The sequence below is a fragment of the Solea solea genome, chromosome 9 (assembly GCF_958295425.1).
Source record: "Solea solea chromosome 9, fSolSol10.1, whole genome shotgun sequence".
In the NCBI taxonomy this organism is placed as follows: domain Eukaryota; kingdom Metazoa; phylum Chordata; class Actinopteri; order Pleuronectiformes; family Soleidae; genus Solea; species Solea solea.
Genome location: NC_081142.1, coordinates 10,406,981 through 10,421,215, shown reverse-complemented (window position 1 = coordinate 10,421,215; position 14,235 = coordinate 10,406,981). Strand labels below are relative to the sequence as shown.

The following is a 14,235-nucleotide window of genomic DNA, read 5'->3' as shown; positions in this document are numbered from 1 at the left end:
TGAAAGAACAGAGACACATTTCATGGTAACGTGGCCATTTTATTAGTCTGGATACTAAATAAAATCATGGTGATCATTCTAGAATATGGCTCCACTATCAATAAATACAAAGCCAAGCTTTATGAAATGTTATCAAATTCAAGATAATTTAGCACACTACTGACTCCCTCTGTAACACAATGGCATAGAGTCATATAAGAACATGTTTCATTATGTTACATCCTTAAAACATGGCATTTCCTAAAACATGGAGCTTTCTCTCTTTTTGTGATTTGGTTTATGTTTATTTGTCTCTTTTCCTTAATAGAGGTATGTGTTTTTGAGCCAAGCTATTTGGGATGTGTTGATTTTGTGCAGCATTATTTAAATGTTTTTTTCACCCTGAGGGAAGTCACTGTTGCAAATGTTAAGTTATGTTCATATTTTGTGCTACTACAGATATGACAAAAAGTCATTTATAATAAAACGTAATTCACTGAAACAGTGCAGATAGTGAAATAATAGATATAGAAACCACCTTCATGAAATGAATGTAATACATTGTAGATCATGTATTTGATTCTATAGTAAATATGTGCTGTGCCCATGTACAGTACTGTGCAAAAGTCAGCTTTGTTGTTTCTATGTCTGTCAAATTCTGTGATCTTTGGCATTTGGATTGAAACAATATGTATGAAAGTTGGTTTTATATATTAGAATCCGTCCATGAGTTTAACTCATACAACATGCTTATGTCAGGCTCAAGCGTGTCATGAATAAACCTGGTGTAATTTACCTTTTTCATAGCAGACATTATACATTTTTTACAATATCATTAATTTGGGTTCAACTCCAGTTTTAAGAGAGCCAGGGTTTGTTTTTTTTCCTATATTTTCTGGATGTATTCAAACAAATCAAATCAAATCTGAAAGTACGATATCCAGTCAGATACTAACTGTGGCCATCCTTCTCCAGTGGAAACAGTGAAGAGGGTGAGAAGGGCCCAGATGACGTTGTCATAGTGAAACTCGTGCCTCTTCCATTCTCTTCGCTTCACCTCTTTCTTGTCTTTCCCGTAGTCAATGTAGTAACCCCTACAGCAGCAGACAGAGGCGGAGCATCAGAACATAAACACATAGTAAGAAGTGAAGAATCCAAGAAGGTTAAAAGGTTGAAAACCAAAAACTCGGAAAATACAACTAGGAGAGTGACAAGAAAGGGCGAAAGTAAAAAGTAAGAATTGAAGTAAGTAAGTAAGTAAGTAAAGGAGTATTACTGGCAGTCTTTCTCTGTGTCCTTCGAACTGTCAGTACAGTAGAAAAACTTTCCCTTGAAGAGCTGCACAGCAATGACGGCAAAGATGAACATGAAAAGTTTGTAAACTATCAGGATGTTGAAGACATTCTTCAGAGATGTCACCACGCAGTCAAAAACTGCCTGGAAGAGAAAGAATAAAAGAGATGAGGAGAAACAAAGGTGAAGTGGTTCAGAGAACGCAGGGACAAACAACGAGGCAAAATCAACACCAACAGTCAGAAATTTTATTTTCACTATTTTATCTGCATGAAGATTCAATTTTTTACTAATCTATGCAATAATCAATTTTGTTAAAGTCGTGGACGCTATGACTATGACTATCACAAAGACTAGATCTTTACTTTCTCTCATCAATATTTTTTTTGCAAAATGTCTAATGTACATTTGTATATATAAAAAATGGGTGATTAGTCATAACTGTATGGTTAACTGTTCTCCTCTCTGTGGTCTTGTCACAAAAGTATCAACATACAACCAAGACTGAATATGTCTGACCTTGAGTTTAGGAAGTCTCTTAATAGTCTTCAGTGGTCTGAGGACACGCAGCACCCTCAGAGATTTGATGGTTTTAATGTCCCGTCCTTTGTTATTTCTGTACAACAAACAGAGCGTGTCAGAATCACATGCACATTAAAGATTGTATATTTAGACAGCCCTTTATTTGCTGAACTGTTCTATTAATTAAGCACAGTAGACTGTTACCCCAAAACATTGCTGCTGGTCATTTCCACAGAGACGCCATTCCAAAAAGACACAAAGAAAACAAAGAAAAAGAGCAACAGTAGAGAGGAAGATGTAAGTCGTCGTAGTTACAAACAAAATGTTATTTTCTTTATATGATTAGAAACATGTTACAAGCATGTAAAGTGATGATTTGATACGTGTTAGTGATTGTGCTGAAGTCTATTGGGTGAAATGGAGCAGCATGTATGATGTATAATTTCAAATCAAGAATTCATGATGTGACTGACGTGAGGGCAAAGGCCACCAGTGCTCCCACCACGACAATAAAGTCTAGGATGTTCCACAGATCCCTGAAATAGGAGCCATCATGCAGGATCAGACCCTGGTCAATCATCTGAGGACAACACAATAACAAACAAACAAAATTCATCAGTTTTCTCGGAGAGTTTGCAGGCATGCAGGATGTAGGGTGCACAGAAAGCCAAAAATACTGAAATCAGTCACTAAAGCATCAGTGTGTCATTTTTATACCAACAACTCACCTTAATGATCATCTCAAATGTGAAGACTCCAGTGAAAACATAATCAAAGTAACGCAGAACCTGCAATATGTATGACACAGAACAACAAAGAGGAAAATGAGTAATCCTTCCACTGGTTGATTTCATGAAGCCTGATTTGATTCTCAGCTTGTGGTTTATTAAGAAACGATCAGTTAGACAACACAAGATAATTAGCTTTATCCCTCCTAAACAACCAGACTCAGCACGCTTCAGACTTCCTTTGCCTCAATCATCTATAATTTAATTGCTTCCAATCAAGTCACATTAGCAGCTTTTTGCAAAACAATTTAAAGAATGTTTATTGAGAAACATTTTCCCTTTTTTTTTTTTTATGATACTTTCACTGCTTGGCCTAGATGAGAGAGAAGGAAGGAGACCCCAGGCTCAGATAAAAAGTGATTGAAATCATTTCTCAGGGGCTAATGATTTAGGCGATGATCGTCACTGAGACAGCAGAAATATTCTTGCCTCCGTGAGGTTATTAATGTGACAGCAGTCCCTGTGTCGGCGAAACCATTTACCAAATGGATAGATATGAACATATACCTTATTCCAGTCAGAGGAGGCAGCCACAGGGTCTTCAGCAGCAAGTGCTATACTACTAGCAGCAATGACCAGCAGGATGGACATCTCAAAGTATCGCAGGTTCACTACATAGTGACAAGCTCGGCGAACACTGAGGGAGAACAGATGGCAGAGTGACCCAGGGGTCAGATCTCATGTGAGACTGTACAGGCCTGAACTGGAGCTGAAAGTCCACTAAACAACATGGACGTCGTGCAACAAATCTTCATTAAACATTCAACTTAACTGCAATTTCACACATTTTTCACTGACATTCAGTATTTAACTCTGTGCATCTTCAACCCGACTAACATTATCATGTCCATGATTTGATTCAACGATGCCGCGGGATGCATTAGATTGCTCGATTTTCAGTTTTTCTTTCTATTAACACAAGATAGGTACGCTAGGGGTCTCTACATCAAAACAACAACAAAAGACCTAGTTTGATGACATCGGTAAGCAGTGTGGGATCATGGGAACTGTTGTCTTGTGTTGTTTGGTTTCCCTGTGTCTTTGTTGTCAGAATGTGCAGCAAGTGGCAAAGGAAAAATCTTCATCCATTTGTGACAAAATAAATTGAAAATACATACAATCTAACTGGCTAACTAGTTGTACAGATATTTCTTTCAAAATGAAACTGTCCTTGAATAGAAATACGTATTTCTATGGATTTTGGATAATGTTAAACTTAAAATAACAAACATAAGTCTTGTCATTTAAAAAAAAAATTATATCTTTACAAATTAAATGAGATGTTCCATCTCCCCCCAAAACAAACTAAAATGTGTTGTTTTTTTTTTGCCCACACACACACACACACACACACACACACACACCAATTAGTGATAGAAACTAATATTTCTGCAGTCAAGCTGCCGCTTCTAGCAACTGGAGTATCAACAAGCAATGTTACACGGCAACAACTGATTATGTGCTGCCACGGTATTGATGCAGAATTATCTATGTTCACAGCGCAGTTCACCCCTAATGAGGTCTCTGCACTGCAGCGAGGAGATTTGTGAAAAAGTCAGCTCACACAGGACAAACATTAAACATTAAAAAGATCACAGCAGTCTCCTGTGAGAAGTGCGAGTGGTGGTAACTTACGGGTTGTCAGGTTTGAAGATGAACATGCTGTTTGGAGTCACAGTGTTGACAGGATTTGTTACCTCTGCCTCCTCCTTCTCTGACTTACAGATTTCGTGGTCTTTACTGTTGACTAGAGAAGGTCAGGAGAAGAGGTAGGTGAAGTATCTGTCAACCACTTAATTCCCACAAGGACACTCTGAGGAGATGTTGCAAATGTAGCTGGTTTCAATCAGGGATAAATGCACGGAGAACTGAGAACAATGGTGAGCTAAGTCAGTGGACGATGGGGTAAACGGTAACACAACTCACTGCCTCTCAAAATGCCTGAATTCTGAAGGCAACAATAGTAATTTAACTATAACAATAATGTAGCTTTAACCGGAAGGTCGCCAGTTCAAATCCCCACCCGGCCCAAAAGGGCTGGGGTACTCCTGAGCCATGTACCCAACTCCCAATGCTCCCCGGGCGCTACTCAGTGTGGCAGCCCACTGCTCCTAATTCTAGGATGGGTCAAAATGCAGAGGAATACTTTCCCTAAGGGGATTAATAAAATTAAACTTTTATGTCATAGGTCACAAATAAGAAAAAACTAAATATATTAACAACACTCCTTCTCCTGTCACCAGATACTATATGTACAATCAAAAGTCATCCAACGCTTGCCTGAAAACCAACACAATTACACACAACTGATACCTGTGATCGTGGAAAGCTCCAGACATGACTGCACACTTGGCACCTCAATGATCACACTGGAGCTGAGCTGAGGTTTGTCCTGATCCTGCTCCGGATTCTTGTCGTCTTTATTGTCCTCAGAAATGGCAGGAGGGGACAAGTCTGAGTGCTGAGGAACCTCCTCTTGCTTCGTAGGACAAGGGTTATCAGTGTGGCTTTGATTGTTTGGTGGTTTTGTGTCCCCTTCTTCACTCTGATCACCTTGTCTAGATGCAGACATAAACTTTAGTGGACAGACAGGAGTGTCGGGGTTTAATTACACTGTTGGTTTTGTTAGGTGGTGAATCTGTAATCCCAAAATAGGGAGGGAGGCGGAGCTGAGTGGTTCATATGCTCAGTTTTTTTTTAGCCTGAAGAGATTGTTCAAGTTTTTCTTTTAAGTAAAATGAAATAAGATACTAACACATAGTCAACAATGACCCATCAGACAACCTGAGACAAGGAGGCTCACTCTAACAGAGAACATGGCCGTCAGTGGGGACACAGGGAAGTACAGCTTGCTTAAGTCTGTGACATGGTAACACTATGTTTGCTGCTTTGAGATAAAGCCAGGAACCTTTTCTGACTGGAAACAGAGGTTTGTAAATGACTCCCCTCCCCTCAGAGGTGCACAAGGCAGGTCATTTGAAGTCATTTGTTTGGATTGACACTCATTTACCAAATGACGCAGCATTAGATCAGCAGGTTTGCCTGTCTGTGTGGGCTATAAACACAGATTTTCTCTATGGACTTGGGCGTGGGAGGGCAGTTTACAAACTAAACCAACTGGAGTTCCAAAGGATATTCAGTGGCGAGGAAAAGTGGAAAACATTTAAGCTGGTGTAGATATTATTTGCTTTTAGTGAAGTATTTGAAATCTGTATTTCCTTGTGGCATTCAGGCATTCTCTCTGTGTCTCAGGGCTGGTGAAGTCAGCACTGAATATATGTCACTCCCACGAATTTACAGTATACAAAACACAGCACAGCACCCAAAGACTTTGCCTACATAACAACTTCATTTAAATCTGTTTTTTCAGAGGCCAAAACATTCTTGCCAAACAAAGCTCAGCATGCATCGTCTTATCTCACCTGCTGTCCTCAGGTTTGGACACCACCTCTGTTTTGGTCTCCACCTCGTCCTCTTCGAGCTTCCCTGGGTTTTTCTTCCTCTCTCTGCTGGTCGAGCGGCTTGCCAAATGGACTTCGTTCCCGGTAGATCTTCCCTGACTTCTGGCTCCTCTCTTATGGTCGCAGTGTTGCTGTAACCTCCTGTCCCTGATCCCAGCAAAACCTCCAATCTCAGGAGTCAGTGTGTCAACGTTATCCGGGGGTCTGAACTTCTTCACTGCCCTATGTTGGCGATCGCCATTCAACCGTGGGCTTTGACGCTCGCTGATGCTGTTGTGACTCTGGCTGACAGCGAGTTTTCCACTCTCAGAGACAGACTCAGATTCAGGTGGCTCTGGTATGGTCACAGCCACAGTCACATCAGGCAGAGGAACTTTTTTGGGATCCGTTGACTCTGGGGGTTCTGGTATTTCGCCAGACAGCGTGGCACCCAGAGGTGTGTCCACAGGCACAGTTGAGCCTACAGCCTGGTTCTTGGATGGGGATGCTGAGGGATCTGTCAGGCGTTTCAAGCTCCCAGACGGCGTTTGCTGCACGGTCTTGCAGTGCAGGGACAGTGGATGTCCATGTAGGGCCTGGGCTGGAGCAGGAGAACCATCCCTGTCCTCGCTGGGGGTGCTGTATAGGACCTCTCGGCTGGACATCTGGCGGTGTCTGCGCAGCTGGCTGGTCCTCTGCTCCCACACTGACATAGTCATCCTTTTTCTTCTCTCTCTCCTAGACATGAAAGAGTTAGAGGGGTTGAGTGGTGGGAGTGGACGGCCCTCCCTGATGCTCCCCGGGTTCTCCTCCAGGGAGCAGGAGTAGGTAGGCCGGCTGCGGTGGATGGCTCTTTTTCTGTACAGGTAGGGCCGCCGCCTTCGGCTTCCCCTGAGAAGAGAAAGAGATCATTAATTCAATATGAGAAAGAATTTATTATAGAACTGTCACATTTCATACATACAATCCATTTAGATTAATTAAATTCTTTTTTTGATCCGGGTTCAAAGGTTCTAGGTTCCTCTTTCTTATTTAATGCACTGAAAAGTATGTATGCTTGAATAAGAAAAAAAACTAAAAAAACTTTGGTCTGAATTGTGAGTATTCACAACAAAAAAGTGGAATTTCATTTCAACATGAGGCGATTTGCTGGATCAATGACAATGTTAGGTGATAAATTAACCAAGCCAGGTGTTGCTGAGTGACTTCAATAACAGAATGAAACAAAAATGAGTCAGTGGAATATATATATAGATATATATATATGTATATAAAGAAAGTGGGATCAAATGCTGGTTGGAGAGTTCGGAGGTACAGGACAGAGAATAAACAGAGCACCACACAGGATGAGTAGGAAACATTTACCCATTTATGAAAATCAGACAGGCGTTAGTGAGAGATTCAGAGAGCAAAACAGACAGTGTTACTTACTGGAGTGTGGACTCTTGTGTGGTCCGTGTTATCAATGAGCCATTGGTTGAAAACAAGACATTAGTGCTTTTGTGAGCAGAGACAAAACAGGCCAGGAGACACACAGCAAGCAATCCCCCGAAAAATCAAAACCTGGCCTTTCACACAAGGACCAAAGTCACAAAAACAGCTGTGTAGCACGTTAATGCCTCTCATCACCTGTCCTGAATTTGCTATTCAATCTTAAAGGCTGAAGGTGCTCTTTTAGAGGACGTTTATTCATTCTTTTTAATTTGATTGCTTAATTGTGCCTTATTTCTATAATTTTCAAAGCATACAAACGTTATATGTATAACATATATATGTATATATATATATATGTATATATATATATATATGTATATATATATATGTGTATATATGTATATATATGTGTATATATATATATATATATATATATATGTATATATATATATATATTTTACACAAGGATAAATTTAATGTAATTTTAAATAACGGGACTTTGGATGCTTTGTTGTGTGTCTTCATTGGAGCCAAGCAGCACATTGACAAACAAGATGGTAGCAAGTATTAGAAACAATTAAACAACATTCATAAACATCAACAGTAAGCACAACATTGATAAGAAGACTTTTTTTTTTAAATAGACAGTCTGAGCTACAGTATGGGCACATGTAGGAAACACAGATGGGCTCCATTAGTGGGGAAGTGAGTACACATTTACAGAATTTTCCCTTTGTACAAAACCACCACACTGGGATGCAGCGCTGAACACCACTGCCACCCCCTTAGTGCAGTAACACATGTGCGTTCTTTCAGGACATGCCAGTAAAGCCAAATCATGACATTTCCACTGCTCAAAATATTACGCTATAATAGAGTGAAGGATTGAAGACTTCACGTTGGAAGAAAAACTGAACACACACTGAAAACATTATCCATGTACAGTTACAGTGTAATTTGCTGTAGTGTGCAAGTCAAGCATTCTCAGTGAGTGTGTGTTTTTCTTGCTTTGATCATGCCAACCAGACACATGCATTCCCAAGGTGAAATTGTCATCAGCCCCCAACATGCTGCATCTCTCTTTTGCTGCCTCCCTTTGTTACTGAGCACAATCTGGCATGCAAGTTTCCTCTAGGTCAGCAGGGGCAGGTACCACTGGGGTTTCATAGCCGATATCAGAAGTGATGCCAGAAAGCCTTAAAGTTCAGAGTGTCCTCGCTGAATGCAGATGCCAGGCCAGATGACCCCATGGTATTCTAGTCTTCTCTATGTGCTCTGTCAAGGGCTCAACCCTCCGCTGGCTCCACTGACCCACTTATATCACTTTCTACAGCATAGGAAACTAAAAAAATATGGCCATGTATTAAAACTTTATCTTCTCCCACATGCCCATGCAACAAAGTGCTTGCATTCAGAGGGGCAGAGGTCGCCACTCTTGTGCATGCACATGCACTTCCACCACCTATAACAAGCCTTTGTGCAATCAATCTCTGAGGGACAAAAAAGAAAAATCAATTCCACAAACAGGAAGCTGGACATTGAGAAAACAAGATCACTTTACCTGAAGAACCAAACATTTCCGCAAGTGAGAGCAATTAAACAGATCACAGCCTGTACACACTTCACTTTAATGTCTGACACTCTCTGCTCACCACGACATCCACTTTGATCAGTACGTTACTGTCATGGACACACCATGTTAATTTGGACACAGAGTAACCCTGTCTCCATGACAACATTATAGGCACCTCCCACCACGGTGTGGAACCAGTAACCATGGTGACATAAGACTTCAATTTGGAGGAAATTACAGCGAGGGGAGCAGGAAGAGATCTGATAGGAGACCTTTTAAGAAAAGATGTATCAATAAGTCTCTGGTGGGACAGCAGCACCAAATAGCACATCGTCAGGCTCTGTTTTAATGACCTCTCTGTCTCTGTCTTCCACTGCTCGACATTATTATGAATCTAGATCTACTGCACCAAATCAATGACGGGTTATTTGCTGGTGGTCAAAGCAACTTGTGGACACTGAGGATTGTTCCTACATACAGTAGAGATTCTCTGAGGGGAAGAAAGAGAGTTGAGGAGCAGGTCAGGCAGGAAGGGCAGTCGCTTACAGCACTTACTCTGAAGACATAAAGGAGGACAACGGTCCGACTTCCTTGGCTTTCTGGAGAGCATGTTTCTGGTTGAAAGCTGCCTCTGCTTCCTCTTCATCCTGATTTAAAGATGAAAAAAGGCGACTGAGTAACTGTGAGTTTAATGAAACAAAACTGAAGTAAAAACGGATGAAAAATCAGAACTGAACAAGTCAAAGGAGCACATTCTTAAATGAATAAAAGCAGTTATTTCCTCTTTTACCTTGGTAAGTTCTTGCGCATTGGCAAGATTATCCACAGCAATGGCCAAGAAGACGTTCAACAGAGTGTCTGGTCACACCTGTGTTAAGGACTGACACAACTCTGACGTCCTTGTTACAAGACAGACAATTACAGTACCGATATTACAGATTCCACTGAAATGCAACAATCCAGTCTGCACCTCTGCAGCTCAGCTGACCAGAATGATCAAATCAAAATGTAAATCAGATCACAGGCTGCCACTCTCTCTCACACACACACACACATGAACACACAGACTGTTATATCTGCGTATCCTTTTTGCCATGAAAAAAAAAATTGATGTGACTTGAAAAGGGGACCATTAAAAAAACCTAATATGATATGATACATTTACAGTAGATTTCATTCATTTAAAAATTCAGATTACCAGGATGAAGTGACTCGGTTGCTGGAGTTGGTGAACAAAACCTGGATTAAAAGATTCAGGGATAAATGGGAATAAATTCACCAGGTGTCCGGCAACAACTACTATACCCTATGTAAGTAGGTTTTTACTGTAACATAACCCAAAACACTGATAAGAACAGGGCAAATAATTAAGATGTTTTCTTGTCTTCCTAAATATTGGACACTATAAGGAATGTTCTCAAAGAAATATATGGTAAAATAAGGTGCTCACAATAAACCACAATGAAGACACTTGACAAGGAAAGTGACAACAACTCGAGATGAAACCTTCCTCATCTGACAGTAGAACAGCAAAGGATACAGTTTCCAAACAAAGTGAGCACTATAAAGTAGATGGAGGACCACATGCCAGACTTGACTCCTCCTTGAGAGCGAATACCATTGTACATAACCTCATTCCAGTCCTCTCCAGTCAGGATCTGTGAAAACACACACATAGCAGATCAAGAAAACTATTATGGTCATTAAACATTATTATTGTCAGGACATTATCAGAAGTATAAGTTGTTTCCAGACCTGAAAGACGGTCATGATGGCTGCAGGGAAGGTGTCAAAGTTTGTTGGGGTATAGTCTTCAAAGATGAACCTTTGAAAAGGATGCAAACGATATATTCTTACAAAAGCAAAGTTGGGTCGAATATTTACTTACTATTTTTATTCAGAGGCAAAAAAAAAATCCATCTCCCTCGTCTCTAAGTGGCTGGCTAATGGAGATGATGTCTTGTTTTCCTTTCCAAGTGCTCTGTATTGTAGAGACCAGTTCAGACATGAGGCCATGCTTGTCTAACTAAGCCGTCCTTTATTGAAATGACAGCTTGTGGAAAATGGCCTCTACTTCAATGGCCTTCAACAAAGGAAAACCAAGCACTGTCTGTGCATAGCAAAGGCACAAGAGTCTTAGTCTCTTGATGTGATGAAAACTGCTACAAAGCAACTGACAATCAATTCTCTTTTCTCCTGGTGGTTTCCATAAAGTGGAGTCTACTGAATCAACATTTGCTTTAGCCTTGTTTTTATGTCTAAATGTGTTTACTGGAACAGGGGAAATATCAACGGAGATGAGAGGGAGAGAAAAACAGTCTTTTATTTGTATTATATAATATATAATATTATATAATATATATATATATATATATATATATATACAGAATTTCTGTATGGACTATTAAACAATGATGGACAGCACATAACGTCAGACAGTATGGTTATATCGTTATCGTTACCTGCCACCAAAGAGCTGCATGCCGAGGAGTGCGAACACAACGATGAAGAGGAAGAGAAGGAAAATGAGAGAGATGATGGACTTCATGGAGTTCATCAGAGACACGACCAGGTTCCTCAGAGACGCCCAGTACCTGGTCAGTCACAGTGGTGTTATATGGATTGAAAAGCACACACACACAAGTGTACTATTCTTATACTGTAATTAGTGTATGTGTGTGCTCTGTATTTCATTGTGTCTACAAATGGGAATCAGCTGACAGCTAAATCTGGAACAAAGCCTCGTTTCTCTTACTGAGATTAATGTATATTGTATTCTGTGGCTGATACAAATACATTTAATAAACTTAAATGACTAAACACCACCATGGGAACTTTCCTAAAGACAGTTTTCTGTCATTCACTTCCTGCCAACAGTGAAATGTTATAAACCATATGAACATGTGGTGCAGAGTGTGTCAGAGACTAACTTAGTAATCTTGAAGATCCTCAGCAGACGGAGTGCACGAAGGACACTGATGCCAAACGAAGTGCCAGGCCTGAAGAAACCCCACAGCACTTCAAAGATGCTGCCAACAATTACCTGAAGAAATATACATTTATAAGGAACTGCTGCTTTAATTAAAACCGTCAAATGACAAAACACCTGAGGAAGGGAGGAGCAAAGATAATGCAATGAAACAAACAGAGAGCAAGGGATAATGCTGTGTTATAAATGAACACAAGCACAAGCAGTTAAAGGGGCTATACGTCAAATACAGCTGCCGTTATTGTTTCAAATGTGTGGTTGTCAAAGTTTCTGAACCACAAGCACAAGCACATGACTGTCCCACCTTCTGTTTCAGTTTTAGAAACGTGGAACCTGTCCTGACCGGATTTTTGTGTGTCAGCAACAGACGGAGATCGAAAGTGAACGCGTGTCTACTCAAGAGAAGCAACAACAGAGTCATAGCAGCCAAGATCTATCACATGAAGAGAGGAGGCAACAATAACAGGCTGTAAAAAAAAAAAACATTATATACATTAATTATCCTCCAGCAATATTTAATAGAGAGTTCAGCTTCAGCTTCCTTTGTGCTTTTCAGTCTATATTTTAACGCACTCCTCTGTGACCCTTGTTTAGCTTCTCCTCTGATTGAGAAGCTTTCTGTGCTCAAGTTATGCGCTACAAGCTGCGTTAGTGGGTTGTGGTGGTGGGTGGCACAACAGACACAAATATAAACACTTTGACAAATGGTCATTTAAATTGTGAATATATTGGCTGCACCATTATTATCAGTGAAGCCCGGATTTCAATAAACCTGTTTCCTTAATCTCCGATGACATGGCGTGGTCATTGCATAACTTTATACAATAGATTTCTTGCATACAGCCCCTTTAAGTTTGGGGAGAAACAAATGTGTAGAAAAGGAGACAAAGTACTGACACTGCAGTCAAAGCAGTTAAAGGAAGAGTGGAAGTAGAGCCGCGGTCCCAAGCTGTACATCTTCAGGAACATCTCGGTCAGGAACAGAGCGAGGAACAGGAACTCTGCATAGTCTGAAGCAGACACACACACACACACACACATAAATACTGTTTACAAATAAACACCGATGATTGCAATTACATGATATAGAAGGGACTTTCAGTGCCATTTCACGGCTTTTACAGAAGTGACAACGATTTGGATTCAACGCCTGAGCACTTCTCATATTTCATGCTGCTGCTAAAATGACATGTGACTCACAGAGGAAGTTGGACAGCCAGAGAGGCTGGTTGTGATGAACGATGGCCACGCATAGCGTGTTTAGGGCCACAAGGCCAAGCACGGTCCAGTAGAAAGTGTGCGTCTTCACCACGCGGCGGATGGAGATACGCAGGAGGCGCTCCTTGCGGCGGAAATAGGCTGTAGGACCTCGCTTGGCACTCCTGATACTTGCTCTGGCCATCGGGATGCCTTGGGGGCCGTGGGAAAGGTGGAAAGAAACAGAACCCGTGCTCCAAACAGTGAGACGCTAACCCCTGTATCAAATATGCACTGGAGCATGCACACATTAGGTGTACATATTTATAAGCCTGTCCAGACTCCCACTCACCTACAGAGGAGATGTCACCATATTGTTCCTCCCCTGCTTGCCCACGATGCACCACATCCAGGCCTCTCCTCTTGATGGTAGTGGCTCTCTTCAACACTGCGGACAAAGTATAATGAACATAAAACCAGCACCAGAACAAGCTGCACCAACATTTAACTAACACATTAGAGGGAACATATTGTTAGGGCTGTGACACAAAGCCAAAGTTTTGGGCAAGATGACTGAGGGGGCAACACTTGATGAGCCTTGATGACATCATGTTGAATAACTAATTAGCTTTTGGTGGTAGTATATACTGTAAACATGGCCCAAAAACTACACTTTGTATCACCGCCCCTGCAACATCTATAAATGTTATATGAAGTCTGATAATGCAATGAAGAGATAATCATAAAGGAAGTGAGGATTCTCTGCAAAACAAACTCATGCCTGTGAAGTTTGCTGAAAGGCAAAGCTGGGCTCATTAACAGTGCAGTTGAATGAGATAAAAATGATCATTTAATGTTCGTGTAATGATCCAAACAAATCATTGGGAAACCTTTTGCTCCTATTTTATGATCTCCGTCATGGCAGACCATGCTCGGAGGCCACATTGCGATCCATGCATCGTTCATATTCAAGCTGCGTTCAAGTGCTGCCATAAATCGTCAGGGGAACGCACCATGCAG

At 40.9% G+C, this 14,235-nt stretch overlaps 1 protein-coding gene across 3 annotated transcripts in view; it reads right to left on the bottom strand.

Moving 5' to 3' along the window:
* Positions 1 to 14,235, bottom strand: part of LOC131465269 (voltage-dependent R-type calcium channel subunit alpha-1E) — an 80,701-nt gene that overhangs the window by 13,014 nt on the left and 53,452 nt on the right. For 2 of the 3 annotated variants that reach the window (XM_058637761.1, XM_058637759.1), the window contains 19 exons: positions 13,568 to 13,663; positions 13,219 to 13,428; positions 12,916 to 13,028; positions 11,960 to 12,072; positions 11,492 to 11,623; positions 10,785 to 10,854; positions 10,570 to 10,687; positions 9,820 to 9,887; positions 9,585 to 9,676; positions 6,005 to 6,913; positions 4,896 to 5,140; positions 4,218 to 4,329; positions 3,090 to 3,219; positions 2,523 to 2,582; positions 2,268 to 2,374; positions 1,999 to 2,010; positions 1,792 to 1,888; positions 1,256 to 1,416; positions 936 to 1,073 (listed from right to left, as the gene is read on the bottom strand). In XM_058637761.1, coding sequence (XP_058493744.1) covers positions 936 to 1,073; positions 1,256 to 1,416; positions 1,792 to 1,888; positions 1,999 to 2,010; positions 2,268 to 2,374; positions 2,523 to 2,582; positions 3,090 to 3,219; positions 4,218 to 4,329; positions 4,896 to 5,140; positions 6,005 to 6,913; positions 9,585 to 9,676; positions 9,820 to 9,887; positions 10,570 to 10,687; positions 10,785 to 10,854; positions 11,492 to 11,623; positions 11,960 to 12,072; positions 12,916 to 13,028; positions 13,219 to 13,428; positions 13,568 to 13,663 — 2,983 coding nt within the window. The remainder of the gene's footprint in view (positions 1 to 935; positions 1,074 to 1,255; positions 1,417 to 1,791; positions 1,889 to 1,998; positions 2,011 to 2,267; positions 2,375 to 2,522; positions 2,583 to 3,089; positions 3,220 to 4,217; positions 4,330 to 4,895; positions 5,141 to 6,004; positions 6,914 to 9,584; positions 9,677 to 9,819; positions 9,888 to 10,569; positions 10,688 to 10,784; positions 10,855 to 11,491; positions 11,624 to 11,959; positions 12,073 to 12,915; positions 13,029 to 13,218; positions 13,429 to 13,567; positions 13,664 to 14,235) is intronic. The other variant, XM_058637760.1, reaches the window with a different exon arrangement.